Source organism: Perna viridis, chromosome 15 (assembly GCF_037379345.1).
Source record: "Perna viridis isolate PV_CMFRI_1.1 ecotype Kerala chromosome 15, ASM3737934v1, whole genome shotgun sequence".
NCBI lineage: Eukaryota > Metazoa > Mollusca > Bivalvia > Mytilida > Mytilidae > Perna > Perna viridis.
In genome coordinates, this window is record NC_142459.1 from 3823582 (window position 1) to 3842002 (window position 18421).

General features: G+C 32.7%; 2 protein-coding genes across 3 annotated transcripts; both read right to left on the reverse strand.

Moving 5' to 3' along the window:
- Nucleotides 1-4679: 4679 nt before the first annotated feature.
- Nucleotides 4680-5913, reverse strand: LOC148596559 (uncharacterized). Its single transcript, XM_088564191.1, has 2 exons — nucleotides 5330-5913; nucleotides 4680-5002 (listed from the first exon to the last, which is right to left on the reverse strand). The coding sequence occupies exons 1-2, from the start codon at nucleotides 5607-5609 to the stop codon at nucleotides 4899-4901; spliced, it is 384 nt and encodes a 127-aa protein (XP_088420317.1). The 5' UTR covers nucleotides 5610-5913; the 3' UTR covers nucleotides 4680-4898.
- Nucleotides 5914-8725: 2812 nt separating this feature from the next.
- On the reverse strand, nucleotides 8726-17009 carry LOC148596560 (heat shock 70 kDa protein 12A-like). Of its 2 annotated transcripts, none has more exons than XM_088563652.1 (6): nucleotides 16959-17009; nucleotides 16242-16340; nucleotides 14922-15248; nucleotides 12431-12652; nucleotides 10465-10603; nucleotides 8726-9894 (listed from the first exon to the last, which is right to left on the reverse strand). In XM_088563652.1, the coding sequence occupies exons 3-6, from the start codon at nucleotides 15237-15239 to the stop codon at nucleotides 8807-8809; spliced, it is 1767 nt and encodes a 588-aa protein (XP_088419778.1). In that variant the 5' UTR covers nucleotides 15240-15248; nucleotides 16242-16340; nucleotides 16959-17009; the 3' UTR covers nucleotides 8726-8806. The 2 variants fall into 2 exon arrangements, with proteins under 2 accessions (XP_088419778.1, XP_088419779.1); XM_088563653.1 differs by lacking the exon at nucleotides 16959-17009 and adding an exon at nucleotides 16923-16954.
- Nucleotides 17010-18421: the final 1412 nt, after the last annotated feature.

Sequence of the window (18421 nt, forward strand, 5' to 3'; positions counted from 1 at the left end):
TAAATGGGGCGCAAAATGATACAATCAGAAAAAAAATAACTTTTATAATGGAAATAAGTATTCAGCTTCAAATTTGCAATTGTAAACTCTTCGATCATTAAGCTACAAAACTATATGTTGTGAAAATGCGTACATTTTTCGTTATAACGAGACGAATACAATTGTATTTTTTCAATTATTGCATTTGAATGTGTTAGTCGTTACAAGAAACGGTTCCAACCATTAACAGCAAAAACTATTGCGCAAATTGTCTTTATCAGTATATCAAGTCAATATTTCAAACCACTTCAGACTATTGAAATATTAAGTACGTAAACACCAGAGCCTACAATTTAATTTTGTTTTGTTTTTTTCTTATCATTTTGCGCCCCATTTATCGTACATCTCTCCGCTTTAGTTGTTTCATCGCAGCTCGATCTGTTCTTGCTACTTGCAACTCGCCTCGACACTGACGATTTCTATATGAAGTATATTCGAACAATTTTACAAGTAAATGAGCTAGTGAAAGTAGACACATTGTACAAATATCGAGAAAAGATTTCAAGAAAAGGATTTAATATAGCTTATACTAAAACATACCAAAAAAACTGTACAAATTTAATAACAGAGCTCTAAAAAACATATTGCTAATATGTTATATTTACTAAAGCAAAAGTTACATTAATTATGCTAATAAAAACCAGTAACTTGGCGCTTTTATTCTAAACACGTGCATGTTTGTTTGCAAAATGATAATGTATTTTGTAGTAGGGGATATCAAGAGAACCAGGATTCAAACGGTAAAGAAAAAATACACAAATCAAGGATATACACACAAGAAAGAACATGAACAAAAAACTGAAAGCATGGATCAGGTGCACCGGTAGGCAAAGTATATGTGACTTTAAAAACAAGAGAGCAAATTACATGTCTGTTTTCCATATCTGGTCTATGTCCATGGATTACATTCCATGGATTACATTCATATGCCAGCATTATCCGAGAACTAGCTTATACCAGCCTATAGTGACAGTGACACACGTGTAACTAATTAAAAATAGATGATACAGTCAGTCATATACTAATAGCATTATAGAACGTTTTTATTTTTTCCCTTTCGAACGACAAAATATACACATTGTCCTCAATTTCAGGGTTGGCTTTGAGTTCCAACTTCTTGCAAGACAGCCGTCATGAAGACCGTTGAAGGTCAAGTCAAGGAAAACGGTATCTATTATGACAGATAGGATCCGTTAGTCGTATTTTAATCAGAAACATACATGTATCTGTCTTTGATATCATTATGATTACTGGAGAGGGTTTGGTTGTTGAAGTGTATGTCACCGCAGGAGCCCTTGATATCTAGAAAATTAAGGAGGTAGACCTTGGGTAAGGGAAATAACTCTTGCGACCAGTGATATGCTTGTATCATATTCAAATTCATTAAAGCCTATCAAGCTTTCATTTGAAACAGAATGAAATTCTATTCTATTTGATGCTTACATAATGTTGAATACAAACGTTCCAATGAGTTTTAAGAGTAGTGTCTTACCTAAGGACTACCTTATTAAATGGCATTTTAACGGCAATATGTAAATCAACCCACGTAAAATTGCTCTGTAAAGTATCCCTTAAGGATTTTTGCTTTCATTTTGTTAACATGACAATTCTTTTTTTATGTTTTTAATCGAAATTTTTTTTCTGTGAATGTCGAGTTAACCAATTTACAAAAAAAATCATAATGTACCTACATATACCGGTATCTTTCACGTACAATTAAGTGCATACATGTAAGAACATTTTGTACTCGAATCTTTAACTCAACCAATATACCAGGTTTAACACAAATACGCATTTACCTTTTCTGATACAACTCGCGTGAACTGTTTAGCAGCATCAGACCAAATGGCGGGTATGGTGATGACGAAGATAACATCTGGGGTTGAAAGCTCCTAAACTGTGGCTAGTAAACATTGCTAAGAAGTTGTCTTTAAAAAATCTTACAGACTCAGTAAAAACTTTTATAACTTCAACACTTTTACCAGTGTTGTCTTTGTTGTCTCCTGCTGACTTGGACAACAATAAATACTTATTCTATTAAATGTAAAACCTAAAAAACCAATATTCAACTTATAGTTTGTCCTCTTACAAGTTACACCTGCATCATATTTCATGACATTTGTTTCGAAACGGGCTTAGTCTTCATATTTCAAATTTCAGAAACAAACGGTATGGTTGCTATGGTGACTCAACTTAAGTTTACGGGTGAACAGGTTTATGATCCTACAAAGAGTATAATAAGACCAATTACTTCATATGTCAACCTACGTTATTTTTAAGCTGCATTTTGAAGTTTCCGACGTAGTAATACTCAGCTGCTACTTCCGGTTCCTCTTCTACCAGATTTTCATACTCACTCTTAGCGCTAAAACCACTTTGAACGACTGGCCTGGGTTTAACAATAACACTGATGGAGTCTTTATTCCAGCATTATATTTCCCTCAGCTGACCAATCTATGCACATGATTTTCAAAGGGTTTTTAAAAAAATCTGAACGATGAGAAAATGCATAGTCAGGAAAGGTTGTTCCTAATTCTAACGTGACCACTACCAGCCTCCTTTTCGCCATTATGTAACCCTATAAATTAAAAAATGTTGATATTGTCTTTTGGTTTGATTTCATATAATGTCTTGGTTAAACAATAACACTGAGGACACTATCATTTCAATATCTTGATCTTCAGCTCAAGATTTTAAGGGGAGCTATTTCGAACGGAAAGAAACGCCACAACATGAGCACCTATGTACATAGCAACTACTACACGCAGTCCGTCCATTTACCCTTCCTTCTAGTCCTCATTCTAAATATCTAAAACAAAACGAAGGAAACCTATCGAGGTTGTTATCTATACACTGTAGCTGAACATATGTGAACAATACACATTAATGGCGTGCATTAAATTTTTTATCAAAGACGAATTAAAATAAATTAAACATACCGGTATAATACATTAATGATACCTTTTAAATCAATAAAATGAATAAGTTGTTGCAAAGAGATGACAAGTACATTATTTCAAACTTTAAAAAATTCAAGCTAATCAAAACTAAATATTCATAATTGAAGATTCTAGTACAAAATGTTCTTACATTTATGTACTTAAATATGTATGTATTTAAAGGGTATCATTATTGTATTTTATGTATTTATGTATTTCCAGGTAAAGAAATCTGATTTTACGACAATGCTGTTTTGCATAATTCCCCTATAGAGGGCGTTGAGTGTGCTGCTAGTGGAAACCTAATAGTCCTTATATAAGGGTTACATCACTATATCTTTATTGATTCATTATTTTTTTTTATGAATGTCATGTTATTCATAGGGGAAAAACTTACCACGTTAAATGTTCTCCTTTTAATGATCTTCCTTTTGACAAGATCATACAAAAAAAAAAAAAAAAAAAGGACACAATTCAACTACTGTACCGGAAGTCTTTTGAGGTATTTAAATTTGAATCCTGGCCAATTATAGATACTTTAATGAATATGACCTCTGAACGACTCAGTTGATTTTACGTTTAATTTTGTTTAAATGAGTTCATGTCTTGGGTCTCTCTAGTGCAAAATTCACCAAAAGCTCTCAACTACAGAATTTTTAAAGAGTATTTTAAACTTTTGGACACCAAACAAGCTATTATTTTTTGTAGATTTAGGACTACCAATCATAATCTACCTATTGAATCTGGTAAATAGAGAAACATTGAGAGAAATGAGCGAAATTGCAATTTGTGTAACTCTCACGAAATTGGTGACGAGTTTCATTATTTGTTTGTTTGCCCTGCATTCCAGAATGACAGGACAAATTTTCTAAAAAAGAAATATAGAACACGACCCAATATATTGAGAACTAGAGGTCTTTTATAAACTCAAAACATTTCAGAGCTTAGCAAATTATGTAAGTTTATTAATATTATAATTAAACGACTAAATTCTCCGGGGTAAATTAAGAATTTATTTGTTTATACAATGTAGTTAAAATTACTATTATAGTTGATTACTATTTCGTAACCTAAAAATAATGTATGAAAACTATGAATTTATTACTGTCAATGTTATATATTATGTATAATTTACATTCTCTATACCACTGTAAAGAAAGTTTATTGAGAAATAAAGATATATATGCATTTTTATTTGTCTTTTTAAGTCAGTGATACACATACAGTGTACTTCTTATTGGTACATATAAAAACAACCTTACCATCAATCAGTATTAGTTTACGCAGTGTGGATCCAGACACTTCGAAAAGGAGGGTTTTTCAGAAAAAGGAGGGTGTTATGACATTATTAACTATTTTGGCTTGTTCCCATTTCGCCTTAGCTCTGAATTCTTATACTAAAAAATATTCCCATTTCGCCTTAGTACAATTTTGTATAAACTAAGGCGAAATGGGAACCTATGTAAACATCTAATCAAGAGTAATTAGTGTTTATACGACTATATAAACATAGATTTAATTTGTTAATTTGTTGTTTAGTACAAATATAATTGTATATTTTTGTGTAATGTTTATATGTTTTTTAAGTGTTCAAGATTTTATTTATATCACAATATCTTATTCAACTTCATATAGGCACGAAATAACTAAAGTAGCAATTTCTATGCTTTATTGGCATGTAATTAATGTGATAGATAGCATAACAAAGTCCATTCAAAAGCATACATCATTCTCATACTCATTCATAATCATAATTGAACACAAACAAAATTACATCAAAACTTGTCATTGGAAAACAATAAGCTAAATAAATAAGCAAAATGGAATATTTTCACAAACAGTGACAAAAGAAAGCACAATAGTTAATTACTAAAATTAGCACAATATTAGTTTTTAAAAAGAATAATAGTGTTTACTATTTTATAGTGCATTAATAAGCATGAATATCTCCTCGTCATAAATTGATGGTACCGGTGTGAGTTCTTCTTTGGCCCTGGATCGTATAGAGCTGAGTATTCGTCTTCCTGTGAGCAAAATAAAAAAAAGGTTTCATATTGAATTATGTAAAATAAAAAAAAAATATGAATATTATTGATTTTTTTCAATTTTACATGATGAATTAAAAGATAAGGTTATAAACAACAATAACAGCATCTTTTGGTTGTGGTTGTTACCATATATATCTCATGTACAATTACTCCATACACATGTACATAAACTCCATTCTCGTGTTCATTTACTCCATACTCATGTACATTTACTCAATAACCCTTTATTCTTTATCCTTCATTTTTCATCGTTACAAAAGTTGTATCTGGATTTATCTATATGTGTATCTGGATTTATCATACCTTCAATTGCTGCCTGGTTTGGTAGGTGATTTTGTGGTTGACTCATCTTGCTAGGGACGTCATCTCGAGTACACATAGTAGCTCTGCAAGTTGCTTGGATACATTTCCATGATATCCATGTGTTTCTCTTATTGTTCTGTCTATATGTGTAACCATTCAATAGTAGATGTCTTCCTCCTCTACTGGTCTCGTCAACGTGTAGTAGCACTCCAGCCATTGCTATTTGCTTAACTGATGTTTTGGTTGGTAGGTGTTGGGTATTTATACCAAATGTTGGCATTCTGAACTGTTCTCAATTAATTATAATTTATATGATTCTAATGAGAACAGTGTCAAAGCTTTAAGCAAGCTTACAAGGTGATTCAGCTCTTTAGAAATTGTGCTTATTTCATAATTATCACAGAAGCTCTAAAGAAGCTTTGAAATCAGAATTTTAATTTAGATAATTGATGATTAATATTGTCCTTAATAAATATTCTAATTATATTATTTTAGGCTTTTTATGAAATTTATGTTTTATTTAATTAAATATGATTAAATGTATTATGGTAAACTTAGAAAATTTACAATAAATCTAAAATATAATTCTGAATTCTGCATTTAATTAAATAAGAACATAAATAAATCAAATAAAATCTTAATATTTTGAAAAAAAATGACTATTTAATCATAATTTATTTCACTGGGAAAAAAATACTTTCTACATAGAAATATTTTATGTTTTATGCAAAAAAATATGCAAAAAATGTATAAAATCACATTAAAATATACAAAAAAGTAAAGAAAAATTAAATGTTTTCTTAATTATGTTTATTTAGTTATCAAAACATGCCATAAATTAATAACTGTGTTTTTATAATGGATTTATTGTAAATTCCCATTTCGCCTTAGTACTTTTTTTTACTTTTTTTACCTGAAATTCACAGCTAAGGCGAAATGGGAACACACCAATATTTTTACCGTTTTTTTTTAAATTATAAATCAACCAATTAAATCTTAACTAAACGGGAAATAATTCTGTTATCGTTCCCATCTTCATAAGTTGACATTGCATGTATTTCATCCGGGTATTTAGTTGCATTTCTGCTAAGCGCTTAACTCTGATCAACGTCGAGTAGGAAAGCACGCTTTTTCATGGGAGACAAAGTTTAAATTACGATAATTAGGTTTAGTGCTAATCAGTCATAATGACATAGGGTGTTTACCTTCGAAATTGTAAGGCGGAAGATCTCCCTCTCAAATTTTTTTCTAAGCAAGAAATTTTACGAGTTTTTGTTTTGGTGGTATGGTTTGACAACAATTGAAGTAATTAGTTACAGTTTTACATGTAAGCTGGACATTTCCGCGAAAGTTGCTAAATCTCCAGCTTTGACAAGGTCACGTTAGCGGGAGAATGTTCGGGAGGCTCATTATGATATGCCATCCAAACCCATTTTAACAATTTTGCATAGCAGTATTTTTTTTCAGATTTGCGTTACCTTTTAAATATCGGTATTAATTTTATGTGTAAATACATTGCTTGATTGCATAAGAGGATTGTTTTTTTTCTCAGATTAAAGGCGCCCTTCACTTAAAATTGTGAAACACAAATCTTATTTTCAGGACTGAATGTGATGTTAACCCGAACATGCCTTTAAATACAATTTAACATGGTCTATATGATTGTGAAAGGGGAATCAGGATTCGAACAGTAATAAAAAAGAATATAGTCCAAGGATAACGATAAGACAAGGAAATAGACATACTTAACAGAGGACATGAAATAATTAAACTAACAAAAACATATAGAAACAAAAGTGAAACACTTGGAGCAAGGATCAGGTGCGTTTCTAGAGTTGTTAATAAAATGTCACGTTCGAGGTAGACAAAAGAGAAAAAGGAAATCTATGACACAGAGAACAGATTGGTTCTTAAGGCTGCAGATGGATACGCCATTGCAACCCACAAGTTCATAATGACGACGATAAAACTTTTGTAGTGATGACTTTTATTTCGTAGAAAAAAAATATGTAGCAGAACCCTAATTTTAAGAAGTCTACCGCGGCAAAAAAAGTCCGCGTGGTTTCGGACAATCTTTTTGTTAGTTGTGATATCAAATCTTCGCGAGTGCTGAAAAATGTTGCCACAGTTTAAAGAAAAGAGACGACCTGGAATGTAAAGTCGTCGTCTGTCGTATAGTTTGGTGCTAAAATTTCCTATTCGATCGATTTAGAAGAGAAGATACAACGCAAACTTCCATAGTGTCTGTAGTGTATTTTACATGTATCTCAAGTTATTTGGAATGTTGCCATCCATGTCACAGTGGTACGAGTTTAATTCCCACCGAGGAAACGACAAAAAAATCGGCTTTGCAAATTTACTTTTAAAAAAAAACCTTTTCATCTAAGTTAAGCATTTGCAACGAGATTTTCATTTCAACCAATTAATGATATTCAGTTTCAGTGCATTTACATGGCTGCCATCGCATCGGAATATCTTGAAAAAAGAGTAATCAAGGGAATCAAGATTCTATCGGAAATTAACACTTTCTGCTGATTTATTTAATTACTCAGACATGAAAATTTAAATAAATTCAAATAAAAAGCACCAGGCTATACAAATGTATATCACATAAAATCTATCCTTTCCTCGGTGACTTGTTCCGTCTTTTTATCGCGGTATCTGACGATGATTTCTGTTCCTTATGCCTCAATCTTTATTGATCCTTCCGCTGATATAAACCGCTGAGTTACTAATAAAATGTCATCTTCAGGGTAGACGAAAGAGAAAAGGAAAACTTTGACACAGTGAACAAATTGGTTCTCATTGGTGCAGATGAATACGTCATAACGATCCAAGAGTTCATGATGACGACTATAAAACCTCGTAGAGATGACTTTAATCTAGAAAGCAAACAATCTGTTGCAGAACCCTATTTGTAAGACGTCTACCGCGGTACAAAAAATGTCCGTAAGGTTAGGGCAATTTTTCGGTCAGTTGTGATATCGAAACTTCGAACGCTGGTGATGAAGGAATGTTGCCACAGTTTAAAGGAAAGAGACTATCTAGAATGTGAAGTCGTAGTTTGTCGTATAGTTTCGTACTAAAATTTCCCATTCGATCGATTTAGAAGAGAAGATATAAAGTAGACTTCCATAGTGTCAGTTATGTCTTTTATCTCAAGTTGTTTGGGATTTTGTCATAGATGTCACAGCGGTAAGGGTCTGATTCCCACCGAGAAAACGAACGACTACTTGCGTTTGCATTCCAAAATTATCTATATGTTATGAATTTGCAATTAAAATTTCATTTCAACCATTAAAGTTATTCAGTGCATTTACATGACTGCCATCACATCGAAATATTTTGGAAAAAAAAGGTAATCAAGGGAACAAAGATTCTAGGGGAAATTAACACTTTCTGTTGTTTTATCTATTTACTCAGACATGAAAATTTAACTCAATAAAAATAAAAAGCATTAAGCTATACAAATATATATCACATGAAATCTATCTTTTCCTCGGTGACTTGTTCCGTCTTTTTATCGCGATATCTGACGATGATTTCTGTTCCTCCTGCCTCCATCTCGATTGATCCTTCCGCTGATTTTGACCATTCCCCGTCAGGTGGATGAACTGTGACCTTTCCACGCAAGACACATCCCTCGTCTGTTATGTATTTTGGTTCTTCATTCTGTGATGCAAACACTTCTACTACCTTCGGATGTCTTCTAGACTCTTTGTCTTGATGATTATCCTCAATATCAACTGACCTAATTTGTCCGAGTTTTACAATTTCATTCACAGCGAACATTTTCAGGAAGCTTTTGTCCTGGTGTATGCTTCCGTCGATTTTAATGGTAGACTTCCGGTTGCCCTTTGCATCCGGTACTAAGTCTCGGTGAAGTGAAATACCCAAGGTTTCTCTGCACACTCGACCTGTAACTATGGATGGTTTATGACCGAAAACAACGGATCCTTTGAGTACGGCTAAAGAGGAGGCGATAGGGGACACAACATCTTTGATTACCGGAAACGCGTTTTTTATTTCATCCCTGATAACAGGAGAATCAGAAAAGCCTCCAACTAAAATCATAGCAGACGGAAAAGCACAGCCTCTTTTTGCAAATGTTTCGTTAATGTGCTGAACAATTTCCTTTACACAGTCCTGAAAAAATCGCTTGAAAATTGGAGCCTCAAATTTAAGTTTATCCCCAACAATTTTTACCTTATCGGATAGTTGCTCTTGAAGTATCGTTTTAATACGCTTTCCGTTGTGTTTCTCTGCGTATATCTCGCTCAATTCTCCAGAAATTTTCACAGAAACATATTTTTTATCTCCGGCCACTGATAGGGTTTTTTTCTGGACTTCGAAATCTTTCATCATTTCTAAATATAAATGAAATTGTTCTTTCCGGAACTTTTTCATGACGTCATTACCAAAAACTTTTTCTAAAAAATTTTCGTAGTTCATGTTGACCTGATTTCCGCCCCAAGCGCCGCCAGTCACTCTGTACACATGTTCAATGTAGGTCAGTTTTTCTTCTCGCTTAATGACTTTGATAACAGTAATGTCCGCTGTACCCCCTGAAAATATTCAAATTATACTCTAATTGCAATAGTTTACAGGTACATAGAAAATCTAGACATAAAATTAATATACGGATGAGGCTTAGAACCGCCGGAAATGCGAGGCTGTGCCAAGCATTTTCATCGGTTCGAGTCTGTTTCATATATCAAAGTTTTTGTCAAGCCAGTGCAGTGTTATTGTCTTTGTACTGTAAAAAAAAATAAACGAAAATGGAACAACGTTTTTTTATTCGAAGCAGACGACAAATCCTTGGTTGTAACGATCGTGATATCACACAGTTAGTTTATATACAGTCATGAATAAAATAACATTTTCTCGTAAAGCTATCCCTTATCGTTGCTCAATGTTGATTTAAAATAGTTTAAAATCTGATCAGTCTGCATGCATACAAGCTTAACAAACCTGATTAACGGAAAAGCACATGCATGATCATTTAATTTTTGTTAAGTCAATTTTGTGCTTGATGAAAATAAAAATAGTGACTGATCTTTAAATATAACATTAAATAGCGGAAATTGTAGTAAAACGTTTGCACAGGAGATGGGTGAATAAGTATATGTACATACCCCCAAGGTCAACGATCATGAGTCTCCGTCCGACTTGAAAATATTTAGCTATCCCATGATCCTCTGGTAGGAGACTACAATATAAAGCTGCAGCTTCCGGTTCGTACGCCAGGATCATCTGAGAACTGTCTATACCAGCCTGCAGTGAAAGGAATATTATAATTAAATGAGAGAATGATGTCATGGCTAGCCTTCCAGTGATAGTAATGAAAACCAATTGAATATGTTATCCCTAAAGAACGCCAAAATATTTTCAAAACGGATTTGTGGGGCTGTTTTGTGAGTTGCTTGTGTCTTGTGGGACAGTATTCGTTGTGGCACTCGTTGAAATGTCAATCAAGTCCAGTGAAAGAATTATCATATTCAGGCGCGGATTCTATGAAAGGCGTGTCAGCTTTGTTTACGCCATCCCTAACTTGAATGTGAATCCGCCAGTGATACCTGAAACGGAAAGACCGTACCAGTCAATCAGGTCATAATTATGACCATTGAGTACATTTTATGGAAGCCTAAACTGTCTGATGAGATACACATTTGTTTACGTGTTGTCAATTTTATATTACTTGCTGTGGTTTTATAATTACATGTGGTCATTTTGTATTTACATTATGTCGTTTTGTCTTTACGTTCTGCCATTTCGTCTTTACGTTCTGTCGTTTTATGATTACGTTATGTCAACATATATTTACGTTATTTGGATTTATCTTTACGTGCAGTGGTTTTCTTATAACGTGAGGTCGTTTCATCTTTACGTTATGTCGATCTCTAAATAAATTATGTGCATTTTCTTTTCTTTACGTGCAGTGATTTCTTCTTTACGTGATGTGGTTTTTTCTTTACATGATGTAGACAAAAATTTCATGATGACGTGTGACCCCGGAACTTTTCGATCCGGTGTAAACTTCAAATCAGTCCGTAAAAGGCAAAATAGACGTCACAACGCCGATTAGAACAGTGCTGAACGAAATACACTTGGGTAGTCTACCCAGTCACCCTAGAGTGTTTATTTTTAACATTTTTTGAAAAAAAAATTCTTGAAAATTAGTTTTGGTGGTTTATTAATGTAGAAAAGAAATTTAGTCACGCAATAACTTGTAGATTCGAATTTATGCAAATTTTCGCGGGAGTCGAAATTTCCATGTTTTTGAGAATTCAAAAAATATATTTTGACTACGAAAATTGCCACAAGTCATCAACAGTCCCAGGTGTATCAATTGTGATAATATTGAACGAAAATAACAAATAAGCTATTTTTTACGATAGAATAAACACTCTAGGGTGACTGGGTAGACTACCCAAGTTTATTTCGTTCAGCACTGTTCTAATCGGCGTTGTGACGTCTACTTTGCCTTTTACGGACTGATTTGAAGTTTACACCGGATCGAAAAGTTCCGGGGTCACACGTCATCATGAAATTTTTGTCCACATCACGTAAAGAAGAAACTACATCACGTAAAGAAGAAATCACTGCACGTAAAGAAAAAAAAATGCACATAAAGTATTTAGAGATCGACATAACGTAAAGATGAAACGACCTCACGTTTTAAGAAAACCACTGTACGTAAAGATAAATCCACATAACGTAAATATATGTTGACATAACGTAATCATAAGACGACAGAACGTAAAGACAAAACGACATAATGTAAAGATGTTCCTACATAACGTAAATACAAAATGACCACATGTAATTATAAAACCACAGCAAGTAATATAAAATTGACAACACGTAAACAAATGTGTATCTCATCAGACATTTTAGGCGTTCCATAACATTTGAAGTTGTCTTATGACAATATGGGCAACATAACCTTAACTTATCCTTAGTACGCGTTTGAGTATGTCGTTGATCGTCAATATGTAAATCATATAAAATTTTCGGTTTCAGCACATTTACAATATAAGCATTTGAATACTCATCTCTATAATAAAAAAACGGGTTTAACACAAACAAATATGCATTTACCTTTTCTGATGCAACTCTCATGAACTGTTTAGCAGCATCAGACCAAATGGCAGGAACAGTGATGACAAAAAGAACGTCTGAGGGTTGAAAGACTCCTAAACCATGACTGGTAAACATTGTTAAGAAGTGGTCTTTTAAAAATCTGATTGACTCAGTAAAAACTTTGATAGCTTTAACACTTTTACCAGTGTTGTCTTTAATATCCATATCAAGAGATATCTCCTGCAAAAAACGAAATAATGATTACTATAAAACAGATGAAATACCAAATAGAACAGTCTTAGATAAGAAAGTAAGCTTTATATATACGTAAATAATGATTGAATGAAAAATAAAGAATAGTAAAAAAGAGAAGGTACTTCAAATACGAAGTCGATCGCATTTTTTCTGTTTTCACGAAAATAACGCAAACTTACGAGTTGCACCCAAGACTACATATTTCAGCGGTATAAAATATTTTCGAGCAGGGTTGGGGCTGACTACTTCCATTTGTAATCGATTTCGTCATGATAAAATGGGGGAATGTAATCGACAACATCATGCTTACCCTTAATTTCAAATGTAATTGATTACACATGATTACTTTTGTCAAAGTTATCATGATTATTTCAGATATTTCCACACATGAATAAAAGAAAATAAATTTACTTCTTTGGCATAGGTAATGTTATGACATAATTAGCAAAATAACTTATGTAATTTTAAAGCAGGTGATTCATGTATTATATTATACATAATTTCAATGCTGTGATAAAATTGTACATTGACAGTTACATTAAATTTTATTATTTTATTCTTATTTATGGAGAAAGTGTTTTTCACTAAAATTAGTAGACTAAGTGTCTGTTTTAGGGAGGTGACAAACAACTGTATAGCCTTAAGGAAAGTTAAGTACAAACAATAGCATTGAGTAATTATATGTTTTCATTGTATTCATGTACATTTATTTTATTCGCGCTATTTGAATCTTTTAATTAAATTATGATTTACACGGATCTGACACAGTACAAGTATTACATACAGGTTTACAGGGGAAAATCTTGTTTATTTAAAAAGACTATGGTTAAAGTTTAATGTATAGAATTCCATTAACTTACTTCCTTCAAACATTGAATCAAGCCACAACAAAATGATTTACAAATAAGGACAAAATGCTGATTATTCACCGAGTGTTTCACATTTTTATGTCAACATTTTGCCATAGATGACTTTGCAAATAAATTATCAAAAAACTTATTGAAGAAACCTTTTCAATTGTATATTCTCTATTTGCTGTAGTAAATAAGTAGCAGGAAACAAGACAAAAGGGAACAGAAATTTGATTGGAGTGGTACACCACTATTATCTATTCAATAAAATGTATAATAGTCAATCTCAATTTTCAGTTGCTAAAATCAATTTTGATCTAAGATCTGATAATAATGTAAAAATATAATAATATATTTTTGTGTGTAATGTAATCAAAACGTAATCATGATTATGCCCATTTTTTAACCCAGTAATCGACTACATATGATCACCTGTAACCATAATTTTTACTGATTACATATGGTATTTTATGAAAATGTAATCTATTACATTTGATTTCAATTACTGATTAGGATTACCCCATCCGTCTCAGAATAAAATCATCATTCATTCATTACGATCATATTTTGGTTCATCTGGAAGATGACTTTAAGTAAAGCTTAACATAAATTTGGACTTAAGTGATACACAGAGTTATAATGTATTATAATTCTAATTTAGGAATTGACCTTTGTTCAGTTTTCTGGTCCACGAAGACAATAAAAGAACGATAACTTTAGACCGTGAACATTGTCATATGTCTAGTAGCTGTTGTGAGCAATGCTCACCTTTTTACCTCCAAATTGATTCGGATCAAATAAAAAATAAAAGTTCCACATATTCAATACTAAATAAATATTCTGTGAAAGATATTTGCAAAAAAAAGTTAACAAATTTTTGACAAAAATGAATAGGTGATTGGCTGAATACTCAAAGTTTAAGGTAATGATCTTAACACAAATTATTTAGCACACTAAAACCTGTCTTAAAAATTAAAATGATTAAAAGGGATTAAACATAAATTATGCGAAATGTCCCAACTATAACGACCCCTTTAATGACTAAACGGTCGTCCATTTCCTAGCCAGCAAATTAAGCTAGAACATGTTATTGTTTTAATACAAAATTAGGGACAATGATGTCTAAAATGGTCATCTAAATCTTCTCACTTTGGTATAAAGATCAGTTGGAATTAGCGGATCCAGGAAGTCGGAAGATTGGAACACCTTTTTGTTTTAATTTCATTAATTAAAATTGTGTGCAAAAATTGTCAGACATAAGCAAATCTTAGCCCAGAATGGCCCTTTTTAAATATCTAGATAGGAATTTTGGATCGACAGGGTCCAATAAACATGTGTTTATCGAACCTTAACAACTCCAATCTTGCAACAGAATGTGGAAAGATAATTATAAATCTTTTTACCATGTTGTGAAGCTGCATTTTGAAGTTCTTTACATAGTAATACTCTGCTGCAACTTCACGTTCCTCCTCTACCAGGTTTCCATATTCACTCTGAGCTCTGTAGCCAAAGGCTTTGAACGACTGGTCGGGGTTTAACAATAACACTGAAGGGGCCTTCAGTTCAGCATTGTGTACCCCTTCAGCTGACCAATCATTGCTCAGGATTTTCATAGGGTTAATCTGAAAATCTGAACGGTGGGAAAATGCATATCCGGAAAACGTTGTTCCTAGGTCTAACGCTACAACTGTAAGCCTATCACCCCTGCCTTCGGTCGCCATTGTAAAACCCTATAAATATAACAGTCCATCATCTTTTGTTTTAAGTTCTTATCTAAAAAAATAAGTAATTTTTAAAACTTAATCATTGAAAATGTCTTCGCAAAACCGTTATAGGATTTTATTTGATAAGCTTAAAGTTTTAAAGGTAAATAAATCCTCCTATATACATGTATTTGATTCGTATGGTGCTGATGAGAGTTTACTCTTTGAAACATGTGTACAGTATATCGAAGTGTACAACAAATAAGATTAGTATTTTTTTCATTCAGTTGTATTTTTGTAAGAATCAGGCAAAATGGGAAAAATCTGAAACCTGCATGTCAAAATCCCACCGATTTGGCATTACAATTCCACTCAAGGATATTTTCTCTATTTCAAAAGATCATTTTTATATATTTGCATCACTTGATTTGCTCAGAAATGTTCGATAGGATGTTAGCAAAATGAGATATTTGACAGAATTATCTACCCTTGACATGTAAATTTTCTGTGCATTTCAATGAAATTTTTAACCCAATTTACCAAAACTACTGTGATATGGAAAATTTTTTTCTCTTTTCCTTGATTGAGATGATGCAAATAGTCAAATCAAACTTCATAAATGGTGGATTTGTTCATACCATGTTTCACCCACCGCCTGATTCTTATAGAGACACTTAAAACAGCAATTTGCAATTATGGACAAAAGACGTTATACAGGCTATTTAAGGAGGTAGACCTACAGTATTACAGAATTAAGGTAAGGGACATAACTTTTGAAATCAGTGATAAGTTCGTTATATTCAATTTCACTAAAGCCTATCATTTGAAACAGAATGAAATCAACCCAAGTTACTTTGATGCTTACATGAGATTGATATGTCAAATACTGAATACAAGCGTTCCAATGATTTGTAAGAGTTGTGTCCTTTACCCTCCTTAAGAACATTTTTTTCTATTTAATTGTATGCATGTTTTACTGTAACAGTAGAAACCATATGAATTAACAGAATATTTACTTACTTGAGTACCCCTATACAAAGTTTCTGTTCATAGGTGCTTACATTCTCAAATCCATAACAGGTTTACGTCACAAGTGCTCCATTTTGATGTAGTCTTAATCTAGATAGAAAAATACGAGTACATTTAGTAATCCACTCAACGTTTACATACGGGAAAACTTTCAAAATATGGATGGCTGTCGTTTTAAAAAAAACAACATATTTCTGTAATATATTTCTATAAATACTAGAATACATTCCAAATTTCTTTCAAAGATCATACCCTAAAAGAATGGTCTAACTCATGTCTTTTTTTCAAATGTATAAGACACTTTTTATTGTACTGCTGACACTTAGAACATGAACATTTTGCAATTTTAGAGGACAGGGCAAAGGTTTTTTGAATGAGAATATAAAATGCACGTTTCCCTTAAAATTAATTTTATTTTTGTACATCAGTAATATACTAGCTAGGACCACGGCGGTCGATCGACCATACGGAGCTCACAAAGAGGAAAGGTACATTGTACCATAAACTTTAATTTCACAACCGTGACCGAAACCACTCCCAAGAAAACTATTTAAAATTCACAATGCCATATACATGTACATTTAGACACTAAAAAGTAGTTGCAGGCAGGCGTATTTAAAAACGTCTTTGAATTTTATTTTTGGTGTCTTTGTTTTTACACAAAGGACTTACTGTTAAAACGTAAAGTAGAGAAAAATCAACACAAACCTTCTAATTCCCTTCCTTGTTACACAGTAGCAAAAGGGGACATAATTCAACATGTACATTGTAAATTCAATAAATATTCCATGAATGTTAAAAAAAATTCATATTATTACATGTACATGGACGTATATCAAAGAATATGATGGCTTTTTTTTCCTATATACACATGTACAAGCTTTTTTTTCAACTGAATATAAGTAACTAAGGGGTTAAAACCCCCTCTGGTTACTCTGTCATACATTATATACATAAATCCCATTAAACTTTTTTTATATTTATTATATACTTGGTGTGGCTGTAAAATATAGCCCATTGGTCTAGGCCGCTGGACTTCGTGCAGGCGGTGTTCCCACAGATCTCATATGTGGGACGAGTTCGAGTCCCGCGGAGGGAACGACCAAAAATTTGCATCGCAAATTTGACAGTTCTAACATCGTTGGGAATTTTTTCCTTCTTACTCTACCAATTCAAGAAATATGGTAACATTTTCAAAAAACAAAAACAAAGATGTGCAACATTTGAGTAAAAATGAGCAAATGATAACCGTCGTGTTTTAAATTAGAAGTTACAGGAACTTTAGTGTGTAGTGTGATATTTGAACAATTTGTATTTAAAAAAATAAATTTATTTCATTATTGTTCCGATCTTTGTGATGTTACGCCACACAGTATGAATGTTTTATAGGGAGCTACGAGATCATACTAAAGGAAGTTTAAGATTGTTAAAACACTTAAAGCATTTTGTTAAAATAAAACACAGTTTAAAGATATCGAAAATATGCCATCGAGGGGGGGAATCCTTGAACGACAACAACAACAACAAAAACAAGAAAAACGAGTATAACCCCACTGAAAACCGAGGGTTGACTCAAAGGCTGCGCAATGAAAAGCAGTTCCCTAAATATTCGCCTTGCCATACTTGCTATATTCGCTTTACGATCAAAGTGAAAGACGATAAACAACAGATCACTCCACATCTGTCAATCATATTATGATACAAAGGTACCATGAAATGTGAACCATCAACAAAAAAATATATTGTCTATTTGGAAAGCTTTACTCAAAGTGGATTAATATTCTGAATATGGAGACTAGCGAAAGTTTTGAATTCGTGCTTTTTTTGGTGGCAATACAATCTCTTTAAAGGATACAGACAGTGTGATGAATTCGTGCAGAGAGAGGATTACGCAGATCCAAACTCCATATTTGATGAATGACTGTGTTAATATTGTGTAAATTTTTGACAAAAAATGATAATTAATGATAGCTCCCTCCTCTTTATAATATTTTGGATCCGTTCCTGGTATGAAATCTAGTCAAACACTAGGTGTCATGATTACTAGTATGGAGAGAGGGCAAGGAGAAAGGAGATAATGGTAGAAGGGAGAAATGTACTCCTGCCCTCCCCTTACAATGTGTCCCCTTTTAATACGTATTTAAAGAACAGACTACTACTCTTCTTATTTG